Genomic DNA, 15403 nt, shown 5'->3' on the forward strand with positions numbered 1-15403 from the left:
CCTCTCTCCCTCCTTCCATCTTACCCACCCCCATTAGGCAATCAACTTTCATGCTGTGGCAGACACATAAAATTTTCTACGCCCCCTCCCCAGTTCTCGGGGTGAATGACGGATGCTGTATCCATTAACACTTCTCACACTCTTGAAAAAAATCAAAGGCGATAATAGGCCCTATCTCTGAGTGAAGAGAAAGATTGAAGGTGATGGAACACAGCCTTATTTTTCACTTATACCTCGGATCAGTTAGACTGAAAGATAAATTCCACTTGCTTGTCATAGAGGAAAAATATATTCTCTGTGTGAGTGAGTGAATCTCAGGACCAGAAAGCCATAGACTTATTACTGCTATTAAAGTCACAATGACCCGCCAGCTCTCTCTTCAGCACAGAGCTCTGCATCTTCACATTTAAATGACTCCCAAGCCACTAGCTTCATCGCATTGGCCCAACATGGAGCCCTGAGCTCCTATCTTTCCCCAAGTCTCTGCTTTCACCCACTGAGGCTTCTTTGCCCTCTCCTTTCCTTGTCCCTTTTGCAATTTGCCCCTTCCTCTGTGTTCTGGCCTGTCTCAACCCAGTGCAGCCCCACTGCAGTGACTGAGGCCTGCAGCTTCCACTCCCACCCTGGCCCTCTCTTCGCATCTCAATGACTTTTCCCCTGGGGCAACTGCCTCTGAGCAGCAGCCTTGTTTCTGACTGCCCTTTGCTTTGGTACCTTCTGCCATCTTGGGACTGGGGCCTCCTGATGAACTGTAAGTGGCTTTGCTAAGGCTCTGACACCTTGCTGGGTCCTGATGTATTCCTGGTTATAAGGGATGGCCTGCGTCTCTTTGCTCAGTGGCTGAGGTGTCTCCATACCAAAAGGAGGTGGCATCTCATGCCTGACCACAAGTAATGATCCTGGACCCTCCCTACCTGCTCCGTTAAGCGTGATAGCTTTGAAAAACAGAGGGACTGGAGTTTGTCCTGTTCTGAGGACACTGGAGATCAAACCACTGAATGCTCCGGTCACAGCCTGGCTCCAACCTATCGTACTCACCTGTCCCTGCTGTCCTACTCCTATAGCCCAAGGTCCCAGGTACCTTAGGATGAGACCATGATATATTGCACATGGAAAGAGGTTCTGTCTATGACTCCCTCATCAGATAGTCAATCTAGTTAAGAAAGCTGAGCAAGAATGCTCAGGAATAGGGGCAAGATTAGAGGGACTGTCACATTGTCCAGGAATTATCTGTGTATGTGTGTGCGCGCGCATGCCTGCAAATGTGCATGTGTTAGGGAGCAGTGAACTGGCCCAATGGCTGCCATATGTTCTCTCTGAAGATTAAAAGAAGTGTTCTACTCTGGCTGGCTAGAAGGAGCAGTTTGTGTCTCAGTAATTTGTAAGTTCTTGAGGACAGAATCTGATATTCATTTAATGCTGGGAACATAATTGAAATCTTAGATACTATAAAAGCTTAGTACCAGCGAAGATCAGTCATACCTCCATGAAATACCATCTAAATGTATTAAACTACATTAATTCAGACTGGGCGAAAGCTGGTAATGTAGTATAAACTACAAGGAATTTTAAAAGACATTGGTTTCAAGTTGAGCAGTAATGGGGGCAAGACTGACTTGCTGATTTATGGCAGAGGCCCTTCAGGGAAGGCTACGTGCAGACTTCTTAGTAAACAGCAGACCCTGAATCTCAGTCACACTCGAACCTTCTGAACAACTTGTAGAATGCCGATAGCGTGTATGCTGACCTTGGCACTGGTGCTTGTCACTGTCGGGATCTACACGCTCTCTCCCCCAGTGGAGCTGTCTTTTCTCACTCATTTGAGGACAAGGACTCCATCTTATGTCATCTTTTTGTCATGTACTTCAGACCTATTTCTAGAATGACTATCTTCCTCTTATAGCTGAGAGGACTTATGACTGGTCAAGCTTGACTTTTCTTAAAAGCTCTATGCAAGCAGAATCCTGATATGTGACTTGCTGTCTGGCAACTCCTCACAAAGACAATGAGGAGTTCTCCCCAGGAATTTCAATTATTGGTGGAGATCGTGGGGTTGTCCCCGCTCTTGGCAGCTAGTCATTGACTGGCAGCGACTCCCAAACATGGCTGGAAAGGAGAGACACTAGGAGGGGTCCATCACTCCCTCCTTCCTGTCAGGAGGAAGATGGGAACCCACTCTTGATCTGAGCCTCCATCCCATGCTACTCAATGCTGTGGCATTTAACCTTTGCAGAATGCTCAGGCTGTGTTCTGCCTGACCTGTCCAGGGGGAAGGGGGGAAGTAGAGAATGTGTCATTGACCAGGGGTTCTGTCCCTACCCCTCTGCTGTCTAAACTCTCCTAATCCTAAAGAGGTGGTTAAGGTCAAGTCCAGAGACCCATCACTATGCTTCTAGGCTCAGATATAGAAATGATTAGAACCCCACCCCTAACCACTGTTTTTTGCGGTGCACAAGTCTTGGCACAGTGCCCCAGGAGTTGGGCTCCAGTGTTTGGCTGTTGATGAGGATGCGATCTGCTCAGTTGTGGAGAGTGACCAAAGCTGGAGGCTGGTTCCTCTTTAACCCTGCTTCAAGGCTGGCTCATGTCCAGGGAGAATGGAGATGCAGAGGTTGAGTTTGAAGTGAGAGTAGCAGAAAGGGACAGCTGGGTCACAGTCCTTCCTTCAAGGCTCTCCTCTTATGTGAGTTGTGAGCCCTGCCAAAGGAGGACTGGGAAGGCTGCAAGAATCTCACCTACCTCCCCAGTCTTTCTAGGAAGGACCCTGATGCTTCTTCGAGAAATTTATAACTTATTTCCCATGGCAACCAGGCAGCAGGGATAATTTGGGACGTGAATCATTACTTAAACATATTAAACAAATTGTAGATGATTTCAGCCTTTTCCCTAATTGGATTTTTTTTTTCAAAACTAGGGTTTGTATAGAAAACACTTGTTTCACCTTTTCCTTATTCCTCTTTTGGGTGGTGAGATGCCACTCATGACTAGTGGCCAGAAAGAGGCTAAAATTTCTCACTGTTGGTGCTGCTGACATTCTTGGTTGTGGGGGGCTGTCTTGTATATTTCAGGATGTTCAGCAACATCCCTGAAGTCTACATCTTAGATGCTACTAGCAATCTTCCCTGAATCCTGCACTGTGACATCAGGTGGGGCTGGGGGGACTGTTTCTGGTTGAGAACCTCTAGTTTAGAGAATCTGCAAAGGTAAACGATGAGTCTCCCCATCATTATTTTTTTCTTCCATCACTCCTTTCCAAATTGTAGGGAGTCATTATTATTTACTATTGTTAGATTATGTGAATCATGGAGTATCTGAAAGAACTTATGGAGGCTGGGCTTGGGGGTACACGACTTTTATCCCAGCAGTTCGGGAGGCTGAAGCAGGAGGATTGTGAGTTCAAAGCCAGCCTCAGCTACAGTGAAGTGCTAAGTAACTCAGTGAGACCCTGTTTCTAAATAAAATACAAAATAGGGCTGGGGATGTGGCTCAGTGGTTGAGGGCTCCTGAGTTCAATTTCTGGTCCCAAAATAAATAAACAAACAAACAAACAAATAATTATGGAGGTTATCTGACCAGAAGTTTTTGGAAAGAGAATGGGATTTGAAATCAGAAAACCCAAAGTCAGTTCCCTTCTGGTGTGATGAAGTAAATTGGGAGCACACTTCCCCTCCCCTAACTTTCCTTCTCCAAGCATTTCTTAGCATTAATGGAATCTGCTGGAGAGACTGCGATTTTCATATCTGTTGGCTCAGAGATGTTCTTAGCCTGCGTGATTGTCCTTAAGGCCTTCAAGGCAGCTCAAAGTGGGACAAAATTCTCCTGGGTGTGTTCACACTGTTGTTTCTAAGGGGTGAGGTCAAAATTGTGTGAACAGGCAGACTATATGCTTTCCTTAGGGGAAGTGGGAAGGTGTTCTGCTTGGATAATAGTGTATGTGATGCACTTCAGGATGTCAAAAGGAAAGTGACTTCATCCTCAGTGACAGGAAGTCAGAACGCAGAGAGGTACCATTTTCCCCCAGTGAAGACTCTAGAGCCCTTTGAGAGCTGGCTAAAGGACACCTGCTCTTTTCTCACGTGAGCAGGGGTAGAATTTCCTGGGAGAGGAGGAGGGGAGAGGAGGGTGGCTTAACCAGGAGCTGTGGGAGGACAAGGGAAAATGGAAATAACCCTAAATCATAAATGCAAGGGCAAGCTCTTGATGGCCTCAAGTGTGAAATCTCACTCTCCACCTCGATCTCTCAGTAAATCACTAAGGAATGTGTTACAGGTTTGGCCCTCTCAGTTGCTCCTCTGACTCATGAAGAAAGTGCTTAGATCTCCAGCACAATTTAGCTTGGGTTGGTCTTGGAGGTAGGAAGGTTAATACGGGGAAGGACAGCCCCTTTCTCACTATTGCTGGACCCAGGTGCAATCAATTCAGGGCTGAGGGGAGGGAACCCAGGCCTCTCCTTGTAGATGCTCATCAGAGAGGATTGAGGCCACCATTCCCCATCCCTCTTCCCTGTTTAATTTTCCTCCTTCGGTGCTGATCATTATTTAACATGCTTTTGGAGTCTTTTTCCCTTTGGAATATAAGCTTTATGTAGGCAGGAATTTAGAAATATTGTATTCATTGCTGGTTATTCAGTACCTAGAACTGTATCCTGGCACATAAAGGCACTTAATAGACAAGTTTTGAAAGGACATTCTCCCCTGAAATATAGAAAGCAGAGCCCTGAAACACCAGCTTAGTATTCAATGCGCTATGCAATGTTTGGTGAGCTACCTACCCTCTCTGAGCCTTACCTGTTCCATCTATAAAATGGAATTCATTAGTAAAAACATCTACTTCACAGGGTTGTTTAAAGGATCAGCATGTCAGCTCTTCCTAATGTGAATGATAACCACTTTCATATTGTCCGTACAGTATCTGGAGTGGTAAAGCTGCATTAGAAGTTTCTAGGGACTTTAAAGTCTGTTTCAGAGTCTGCAAGAGAGATGTAGATATAGGGAGTTAGCAGCCCAGAGGTCTGTGGTCTAGAGTTCTAGAAAACTAGAAGGCACATGAAGGCACCCACACTGAAGTTGGGAAAAATCCCTCTCTGACTCAGGACTTTCTGTCTCCTGTTTGAACTTCTTCAGTTCATCCTACATTTTGCCTCTGTCAAAAGAGTTTCCTGATTTAAACTGTTATCTTTCAATTTTTCCTAATTCTTCATGAACTGCTTCTGCCCTTTCTGGCTTTGAATCTGACTCTGCCCACCTTTGGAGAGTGACTCTCAGATGCTGCACAAGAAGGCTCGTCTCCTTCATCCGTTCCAACTCACGTTCTGTACTAGCATTTTAGGCATCTTCCTATAAGGTTTTGATCATATGTACATCGGACCATGTATACATTGACATTGTTGAAGAGTAAAAAGTATTTGCAAACCAATACCGAGAGGATGATATCTGTTGTGCAAATTATCCCAGAGAAATGTGCCATCTGGCAAGCCATATAAAATGACATGGCTGCCATTGGGCAGGTGGGAATTTAGATACTTCAGAGTCTGCATGACATTGGAGTACAGCTTCTCAGGAGTGGTCATTCTTGGAACTGGGTCAGTCTGCCTGTTGGTGGAAGAAACAAAAAATGTCTTAGTTGATTTTAAGGAGCAATGCATGCAAATACAAGATAACACACACACCCATAATGTGGTTATATGTTCCATTTTCTATTTTTTGAAAAATGTTTCTGGTTTTCCATCTTTTTGGCACATAATCAAATTGTACCCCCTAACACCTTTGTGGGTGGGTATATCATGTGATCAGTTCTGGCCAATGAGTTGTGAGCAGTTTGGTGGTGTGAGAGCCTCTAAAATGGTCTTTTTCTTTGCCACAGCTATGAGCAATATTGTAGATAGCTGCCTTACCAGTCTGAGTCCTGGAGCAGAGTTCTTCCATAATATCTGATGGACATGTGCAAGGGTAAAATAAATGTTGCTTTATGTTACTAAGATTTTAGGGGATGTTTGTTTCTGTAACATAGACTCACCTATTCTGACTTAGACTAGTTAACGAAACCAAAGGGGTCTGGTGTTGCTTATGATTTGTTTGACACTTCAAGTTCTGAAACTTGGTCTTGAAAACTTGGCACACATGTATCACAATTAGAAAAACAGAACGTCACTGAGAAATGAAGTTATATTATGTATCTACACTGTATTTTTTTTTTTTTTTTGGTACTAGAGGTTGAATCCAGGAGCACTAAACCACTGAGCCACATCCACAGCTCTTGTTTATATTTCATTTAGAGAAAGGGCCTTGTTAAATTTCTTAGGGCCTTGCTAAGTTGCTGAGGCTAGCTTTGAATAACAATTTTCCTGCCTCAGTCTCCTCAGCTAGGATTATGGGCCCGTACCACCATATCTGGCTTCATGTTATATCTTCTTTTTTATTCTTTTAGTTTCTACACTGAATTTGAACTTTAGTGCGTGTCTTGTTAGATGCTATATCCCTGCAACTCTATTTGCCAATCATTCATTTTATACCACTTTCTGTCTTTATATAGTAGTGGTGGTGTTGTGCTCTACAGAAGATATTCCAATTTTCAAATTATATTTTTCTCTTCTTATTTCATAAAAGTTAGTAAAGTAGGAAAAGAAGGAGCTGGAAGTAGTTATAAGAAGGACAGGCCTAAGATCAAAGCACTTAAGAGAGTGGCAAGACAAAAGTTAGCAGGCACTGTATGTGACTGCACCAATGACACAAGACAGGTATTTTCAAGGTGGAAATCAGAAGTAAATTACAAATCTATAGCCTCATTTAGAAAGTAGGATGCTCTCTGTGGCTGGTGTATGTAATTCCACACAATGTAATGGGTTTCTTGGACTTTCCTAAGGAAAGAAAGAAACTTGTCTGATTTTTACAAAACCTCAGCATATAGAAATGAATGCTAAATCCATGCTTTTAATTGCTGTAAAAAAAGATTATATTACTTTTGGAATAAAAATCTCCCCAGCCTGTGTTACAAGCAACTGCAAGGATTTGAAAGTAGGTTGCTTACCTCCTGGGGGCATAAGGCCGGGCAGGGGCTTTGGCTTGATTCATGTATGTATAGAAGCAGTGCTAGAAAGACCTCCGCTTACAAAGGGAATATGGGCTGCCTTGTAGGTTGATTTGGATGGAGAGAACCCAGCCAGAGTAACCAGGTTTTGTATTCACTGTGTAGCTGGGGTGCAAAGGCAAGGCTGAAATGAGAAATGAGTTGGGTGTCTATTATACCTGTCTTGTGTCATTGGTGTGGTCACATACACTGCCTACTAACTTTTGCCTTGCCTCTCTCTCTCTCTCTCTCTCTCTCTCTCTCTCTCTGTTCTGCTGACACAAAAACATTTTGGCACAAAGCAATTATACTGAGCTCTCCAGCCACATAAAGGTAGGATGAGTTAAGATGGAGCAAAATCTCCCAAACTCCCTATTTAATGATTATTTTTTTGATTAGAGACACAACCTTGATTATACACAAAGAATCTGAGCTAATTTGTACCATTTATGAAAGGGCACCCTCCAAGTTAAGCAAGCATAATCAAAATGACTAATTGCTAAGTGAAATCAAAATGGAAGCCCTGGTATCGCAAATGGAGCATTCTCCGGATATCTGTGTTCTGCCCTCTAGAGTTGTGTAATTTACTGTGTGCATTGTCAGTTAAATCCTTTGCCATGCATGTCAAACAGCAACCAATTCTTAATTCAGGTCCCCCATGCCATATGCATAAAAAATGCTTCTGGTTTCTGTCTCTGAAAAATTCACAGTGCTTCCAGGTGTGGTGGTACGTGCCTGTAATCCCAGTGGCTTGGGAGGCTAAGGCAGGAGAATTGCAAGTTCAAAGCCAAGTGTTAAAAAACTCAGTGAGACCCTCAGCAAAAAGCAAGGTGTTAAGCAACTAAGTGAGACTCTGTTTCTAAATAAAATGCAAAATAGGGTTGGGGATGTGGCTAGTTGAGTGTCCCTCAGTTCAATCCCTCGTACCCCCTAACCCCGCCCTCCCAAAAAAAGGGCTGGGGATGTAGCTCAATAGTTAAGTGCCCCTGGGTTAAATCCCTGGTACTAAAAAAAAAAAAAAAAAAAAAAATACAGCGCCATTTGACTACTCTTTTTTTTTCCTGGAAATTTAGGGTAGGGAAGAGTTAGTATTGGCATTCTGGGGACCAACGAGTGCTAGTGGTTTGGGAAAAATCTCATAGGTTCCTCACAACTAAAGCTTAACAGGCTTAGCTGAAGAGATCTAATATTTTTTAACCCAGGTATATGTGGTGCCATGTCAGCGCCACCTGGATTTTCCTGCCTACCCCAGTGACTGGGTATTCCCCCCCACAAACTGATGAGCTCAACCCAGACACTGAGACAGAAGGGTGAGAGACTGGGAGTGCACAGCAACAGAGGGAAAATGTGAACACCAGTCCAGGAACGCGATGGTTATACTTGGGGCAGTAGTGACACAGAAGTCAATGCCCACTGATATATACTCTGGCACATGTAAGGAACACATGGCCAGACTGGGAACAGCTAAAGAGCCTCACCCCTTGGGGTGGCTCAGAAGCCTGTTCTTGGCCTAATGAATTGTGACTGGTCATGCAAAATAAGCCTGTTTACTAGGGTGCAGGGCTGGCCACAGTCATTTCATTATGCTCGCAGATACGCCAGCCAGATTTCCCCTGGCTGATGCCAGGAGAGAGGTTGCCCCCTCTTGAGGAAGAAGGCAGACAGTTTCTGCAGAAAGCCAGCCTCCCCGAGCAGAGCTGATGCCCCGCCACCCGTCATGATCAAGTGTGCAGACCTTACACACAACCGGTGCACATGCTTTTGAATCATCTAAGAGTTGGGCACTTCCCTTCACACTAGCCAGTTGCAATCACATCACCAGGCTCCCATCACCAGGCTCCCAACCCCCTCAAGGGAGCCTCACAACACAGGCTGAGAATGGGGTGGGAACTCCTTGGCTCATACTCCCCTCCGCTTGGAGATGTATGGAAAATTCCTTAAGAGTAGGCATGGCCCGGAGAAGGCTGGTTGGTTGGGAAATTCCTTAATCATTCCCTTCGTCAGCCAGGCCTCTGACTCTGAGAGCATTCCTCTGAGCAGCAGGAGTCCTCTCTGTTCCTTCACTGATGGTCTTCCTACCATTTGAATCCATAGCATGGCTTACCCACTAGCTCAGGCTCCCTGGGGCCTGTGACTTGACAGTTCCTCTCAATGCAGCGCCTGTTACCTGTAGTGGGTGTAAACTTTTAAGCACTGGCATTGCAGACAAATAATAGTTGGAGATGGGAAAGCACAGACAACCTGTATGGGTCTCCTGGCTCTCTCTCCATTGGGTGCAAAATGTACCATTTATGTACTCATACATTGCTGGTGGGACTGCAAATTGATGCAACCACTCTGGAAAGCAGTATGGAGATTCCTCAGAAAACTTGGAATGGAACCACCATTTGACCTGGTTATCTCATTCCTTGGTTTATACCCAAAGGATGTAAAAGCAGCATACTACAGTGACGTAGCCACATCAATGTTTATAGCAGCTCAATTCACAATAGCTAAACTATGGAACCAACCTTCAACAGATGAATGGATAAGGAAAATGTGGAACATATACACAACAGAATATTACTTAGCCATAAACAAGAATGAAATTATGGCACTTGCTGGTAAATGGATGGAGCTGGAGAATATCAGGCTAAGCAACATAAGCCAGTCCCAAAGAAACAAAGGTCAAATGTTTGATATGCAGATGCTAATTCACAATAAGTGGGGGGCTAGGGAAGAACAGAAGTACTTTGGATTAGACAGAGGGGCGTGAAGGGTGGGGAGGGGATATGGGTGTAGGAAGAATAGTAGAATGAATTGGACATTATTATCTTATGTGCATATATGATTACACGACCAGTGTAACTTTACATCCTGTTCAACCAGAAGAATGAGAAGTTATACTCCATCTATGTAAGATGTGTCAAAATGCATTCTACTGTCATGTATAACAAATTAAAGAAAAGAAAAATATATATCATTTATAATTTCTATGCCCACTGAAGAAAACAGAGCCATGTCAATGGGTGTGACTAGCGTTAGATGTTGTACAGTTCTGTGTCATTTCCAGCAATTCCAATATTCTTTCCAGCGATGACCTGTTAGGATGTTGGGGAAGGGCTGTCACTGGCCTTTGTGACTGGAGGCTGTCAGCCATTTCCATTTCCCCACCAGTGCCTCCACTACCCAAACATTCTACCACTGTAGCTCACCCCATTTGCTGTTTCTGTGAATTTTTCTCCTGTATTATTCACATTAAATAGCTTTCCAGGGTAGTGATAGATGAAGCCCAAGGAAACTGAGTTAGCAGAGGTAAAATTGAATATCATTACAATGAGAAAGTTAAGTACATTCATATTATCTTCCTTTGGGAATTTCTGATACTAAAAGCTATCCTCCAGTCATGACCTTCATTCACTTAGCTAGTATTTAATGAGAAACTATGTGAGTTTAGAGAGTTGTGAAAGAAGCACATAGCTGTATTGTTTCAGTAAGAACTGGCATCACCATGAAAGAAAAAGGAATGAAAAAAGTCAAGCAAGTATCCTAGAATTAAGTTCTAGGACAGAATTATTATGCAACTCCTGGCTGGCTCAGGCTTTATATGGAATCCCTTTGCTCATTTTGGGATATCTATTCCACCTTGATGTTCTGGCAGATGGGGAGGTATGTTGCCATCTGTCTTTATTTTTCTAACCCCTCCATAGGACATCACAAAGTGGGCACTGCAGGGACATCTCATACTGCCAACTCTGTTCTTTCACCCAAATGTTTGCTGCTTCTCTGCCCAGATCCCAGGCAGGGGGAGAGGCTGGCACAAGTCTCTGGCTGATATCTTCCTGCTCTTTGGTTCTTTGGAAAAAGAGAAAGCAGGATGGGGCTTAGGGGTCCCCTGGGTAAGCAGGATGCTCTGGAAAAGTACAATTTCTGGAATTTTGGCTTTTGGAGTCAGAACCTCTTTCCGCAGGTGCTTTTTACTCAGTATAACCCACGTGCTCTCTGTTTCTCCCTGGGTGACTTTAGATGGGGGCTGGAGGGACAGGGTTTGTTCTCTTTTTGTGATGGGGTCTGGGGGCTGCTCCTCAGTGCTTCTTTCTCTGTAAGCTGATTGATTTCAGGGACTATGACCACTTTGCCATTGAATTCAGAGCTTGTCCCAGTGCTTGGCCTATGGTGGGTACTTAACAAATACTTAAAAAATTGACTAGTAAAAGGAAGCAAAGAAGTTCACAGTGTATGATCAGAGCGCCTGGCTTGGCTTCAGCCTTGCTACTTGATAGCAGTATAAGCAAGTTTCTTAATCCTGTGAATCTCAGTTTCCTTATCTGTGAAAGGTAGGCAATTCCACCTGCCTCTTAGGGCTGCTGTAGGGATGAAATGACATCGAGTGGCATAGCTCTTGGCTCATGGCAGGCCTTAGGAACATTTGCTATATACTGGAAAGCCCCAGGTAACTCACCATACAGGTAAGGACCTTGGAGGGTCTGGGGTTCTGGGGAAAAGAGCAAAAAAAAAAAACTTAGAGTGGGAGTGGGGCTGGCCCATCATCTCTGAATCATGAAGTGGTTTCTACTGCCCTGAATTTGTTTCATTGATTATGTCTACACCTCCTTCACCATCAGAGTTCTACAGAGGTATCTGTGAAAGAAAACACACTTTAAATACAATGAAAACTACAGAACCCTAAAGAGAGAAATTGAAGAAGATCTTAGAAGATGGAAAAATATACCCTATTCATGGATAGGCAGAACTAACATCATCAAAATGGCGATATTACCAAAAGTTCTCTATAGATTTAATGCAATGCCAATCAAAACCCCAACAGCATTTCTTGTAGAAATAGAGAAAGCAATCATGAAATTCATATGGAAAAATAAAAGACCCAGAATAGCAAAAACAATGCTAAGCAGGAAGTGTGAAGCAGGTGGTATAGCGATACCAGACTTCAAACTATACTATAGAGCAATGGTAACAAAAACAGCATGGTACTGGTACCAAAACAGGCGGGTAGACCAATGGTACAGAATAGAGGACACAGAAACCAACCCACAAAACTACAACTTTCTTATATTTGATAAAGGGGCTAAAAGCATGCAATGGAGGAAGGATAGCATCTTCAACAAATGGTGCTGGGAAAACTGGAAATCCATATGCAACAAAATGAAACTGAATCCCTTTCTCTCGCCATGCACAAAAGTTAACTCAAAATGGATCAAGGAACTTGATATCAAATCAGAGACACGACGTCTGATAGAAGAAAAAGTTGGCTACGACCTACATGCTGTGGGGTCGGGCTCCAAATTCCTCAATAGGACACCCATAGCACAAGAGTTAATATCTAGAATCAACAAATGGGACTTACTCAAACTAAAAAGTTTTTTCTCAGCAAAAGAAACAATAAGAGAGGTAAATAGGGAGCCTACATCCTGGGAACAAATCTTTACTCCTCACACTTCAGATAGAGCCCTAATATCCAGAGTATACAAAGAACTCAAAAAATTAGACAATAAGATAACAAATAACACAATCAACAAATGGTCCAAGGACCTGAACAGACACTTCTCAGAGAAGGACATACAATCAATCAACAAGTACATGATAAAATGCTCACCATCTCTAGCAGTCAGAGAAATGCAAATCAAAACCACCCTAAGATACCATCTCACTCCAGTAAGATTGGCAGCCATTATGAAGTCAAACAACAACAAGTGCTGGCGAGGATGTGGGGAAAAGGGTACACTTGTACATTGTTGGTGGGACTGCAAATTGGTGCAGCCAATTTGGAAAGCAGTATGGAGATTTCTTGGAAAGCTGGGAATGGAACCACCATTTGACCCAGCTATTCCCCTTCTCGGTCTATTCCCTAAAGACCTAAAAAGAGCATGCTACAGGGACACTGCTACATCAGTGTTCATAGCAGCACAATTCACAATAGCAAGACTGTGGAAGCAACCTAGATGCCCTTCAATAGACGAATGGATAAAAAAAATGTGACATTTATACACAATGGAGTATTACTCTGCATTAAAAAATGACAAAATCATAGAATTTGGAGGGAAATGGATGGCATTAGAGCAGATTATGCTAAGTGAAGCTAGCCAATCCCTAAGAAACAAATGCCAAATGTCTTCTTTGATATAAGGAGAGTAACTAAGAACAGAGTAGGGAAGAAGAGCATGAGAAGAAGACTAACATTAAACAGGGATGAGAGGTGGGAGGGAAAGGGAGAGAGAAGGGAAATTGCATGGAAATGGAAGGAGACCCTCAGGGGTATACAAAATTACATACAAGAGGAAGTGAGGGGAAAGGGAAAAATAATACAAGGGGGAGAAATGAATTACAGTAGAGGGGGTAGGGAGAGAAGAGGGGAGGGGAGGGGAGGGGAGTGGGGATAGTAGAGGATAGGAAAGGCAGCAGAATACAACAGACATGAGTATGGCAATATGTAAATCAATGGAAGTGTAACTGATGTGATTCTGCAATCTGTATACGGGGTAAAAATGGGAGTTCATAATCCATTTGAATCAAAGTGTGAAATATGATATATCAAGAACTATGTAATGTTTTGAACAACCAACAATAAAAAAAGAAAAAAACACACTTTAATATTATTGGACATGGTTTTTAGCACAGGCTTGGGAAACTTGGTGAGTGAAATAGGGCAAGAAAAGGCTGGGCAGTGAGCAGGGTGGCCCACTTCCTGCTCTGCCATTAATCAATTTGTGTGACCTCAAGTGCCTCATGGAACCTCTGTTGGTCTAACTAAAACAGTGGATGGATGGCCACTGGGAAATTGCTCTAGATCCTATCTCCCCTTTTATTTATTTATTTTGGGCCAGATGGCATTCACACAGCATATTCTTAGAGGAATATGCATATTTTTATAAACCTCCCCAAATGTGGAGAGGGAAGTAAGTCATTTAACATTTTAAAATCATTACTGATATTAGCATTTTTAGCAAAACTACTTTTTTTTTTTTACTTTTTTTTTCCTACTCTGGGTCATGGGTTGACCCATATATAGGATTGGCTACGAGTTATATGCATCTTCTTTACAAATAGTATAAGTCTATGCTGTCTCTTCCACACAAGAAAGTAATCAGAATACGAGTGAGACAGGCGTTCTTATGGGATAACTATGCTTCATTTTATTTAAAACGTCATCAGTTTTCAATCTGGGATTCTTGGTTAGGAGTATCCTATTTCTTGTGATATAACTCATGATTGGTCCTGACACACCAATTTGTTGTAACCTCAGAAATGTGCATTAATGGATCAGTTACAGTACTTTCAAAAGAGGCTTTCAGCTTCACAGGTTGCTTCTATTGATTTCACAGATCTAGGACTGGCTTCTAAGATAGAGAAATTCATTAACAGCAAGCCACGATAATAGAGTGGAGTTGGTGTTGAATAGGGTTGGAAAAAGGGGACCCAAAAACTTTTGAAAAGTTTTCTTTCTCAGTAACTCACCCATTGCAGACATCATTTCCAATCATGGCATATATGACAATGGCTGGATGGTCCAACAGTTGGTTCCTAGACAAGCTGAGAAGCCATAGATAGACAGAATCTGAGTGTCAGACACTGAGCTTTGCAACCAGAGACAGGCTGGGCCTGGGGGGAAATCTTTGTGTGATTGTTCGCTCTCTCTCTCACTCTCTCTCTCTCTCTCTCAAAGGGGCAAATAGTGAAAGGATATGTCTTAATATAATCTCCTTCTATGGGCCTTTGTTGCCTTCTGACGGTTAGATGACTGCCATGGGGTACCTTATTTAGGCTCATGACCTTGATATCATTTATAATGAGAAAATGAGACCAATGAAGACCACCTTGAAAGAAGGGTGACCTTGAAATGGACTGAAAAATTCAAAAGGTGCAGCTTAATTTGAGGGCTTTCTGGCAGATATTTCTATTTTCTTAAAGGTGCAAAGAAACAAAAAGAGACTCATTGATTCAAATGACTAATATCTGTTGTATGTCTACGATGGGCCGGGTACTATATTAGACCCAGAAATACAGTGAATGCTCTCTTGGTAAGCTTTCCTCTATTTCTCTTTCATTCTGGTACGGCCAATCACTGTTCCCATTTCCCTTCTTCTCTACAACCTTTAGCCCACTTTGCCATTAGAAAAATACCACATTAAAAGGAGTGCATTGGAATTCCAGATATATAGGCACACCACCATCTTCTTAGCATCTTTCAAAGCCCTTTGTCATTAATAAGCACATGAGTAACCTGGGTGACTTATGTCCAGGCTCAAGGACATCCTAACAGTTGTGGTCCTATAGTCAACTTCAAAAGGGCAAAGCTTCCTAAGACTTCCATTCAGGTCCTCACTTGTGAATTTTAAGCCTA

General features: G+C 42.9%; 1 protein-coding gene across 1 annotated transcript in view; it reads right to left on the minus strand.

Annotated features, from left to right (window-relative positions):
* The window catches only part of Aoah (acyloxyacyl hydrolase), a 209591-nt gene that overhangs the window by 20001 nt on the left and 174187 nt on the right, over positions 1-15403 (minus strand). The window contains exons 15-16 of the mRNA XM_077796782.1: positions 14518-14592; positions 5419-5591 (exon numbers count right to left, since the gene is read on the minus strand). Of these exons, the coding sequence (XP_077652908.1) occupies positions 5419-5591; positions 14518-14592 (248 nt within the window). The remainder of the gene's footprint in view (positions 1-5418; positions 5592-14517; positions 14593-15403) is intronic.

This window comes from Urocitellus parryii, chromosome 3 (assembly GCF_045843805.1).
Source record: "Urocitellus parryii isolate mUroPar1 chromosome 3, mUroPar1.hap1, whole genome shotgun sequence".
Taxonomy (NCBI): Eukaryota; Metazoa; Chordata; class Mammalia; order Rodentia; family Sciuridae; genus Urocitellus; species Urocitellus parryii.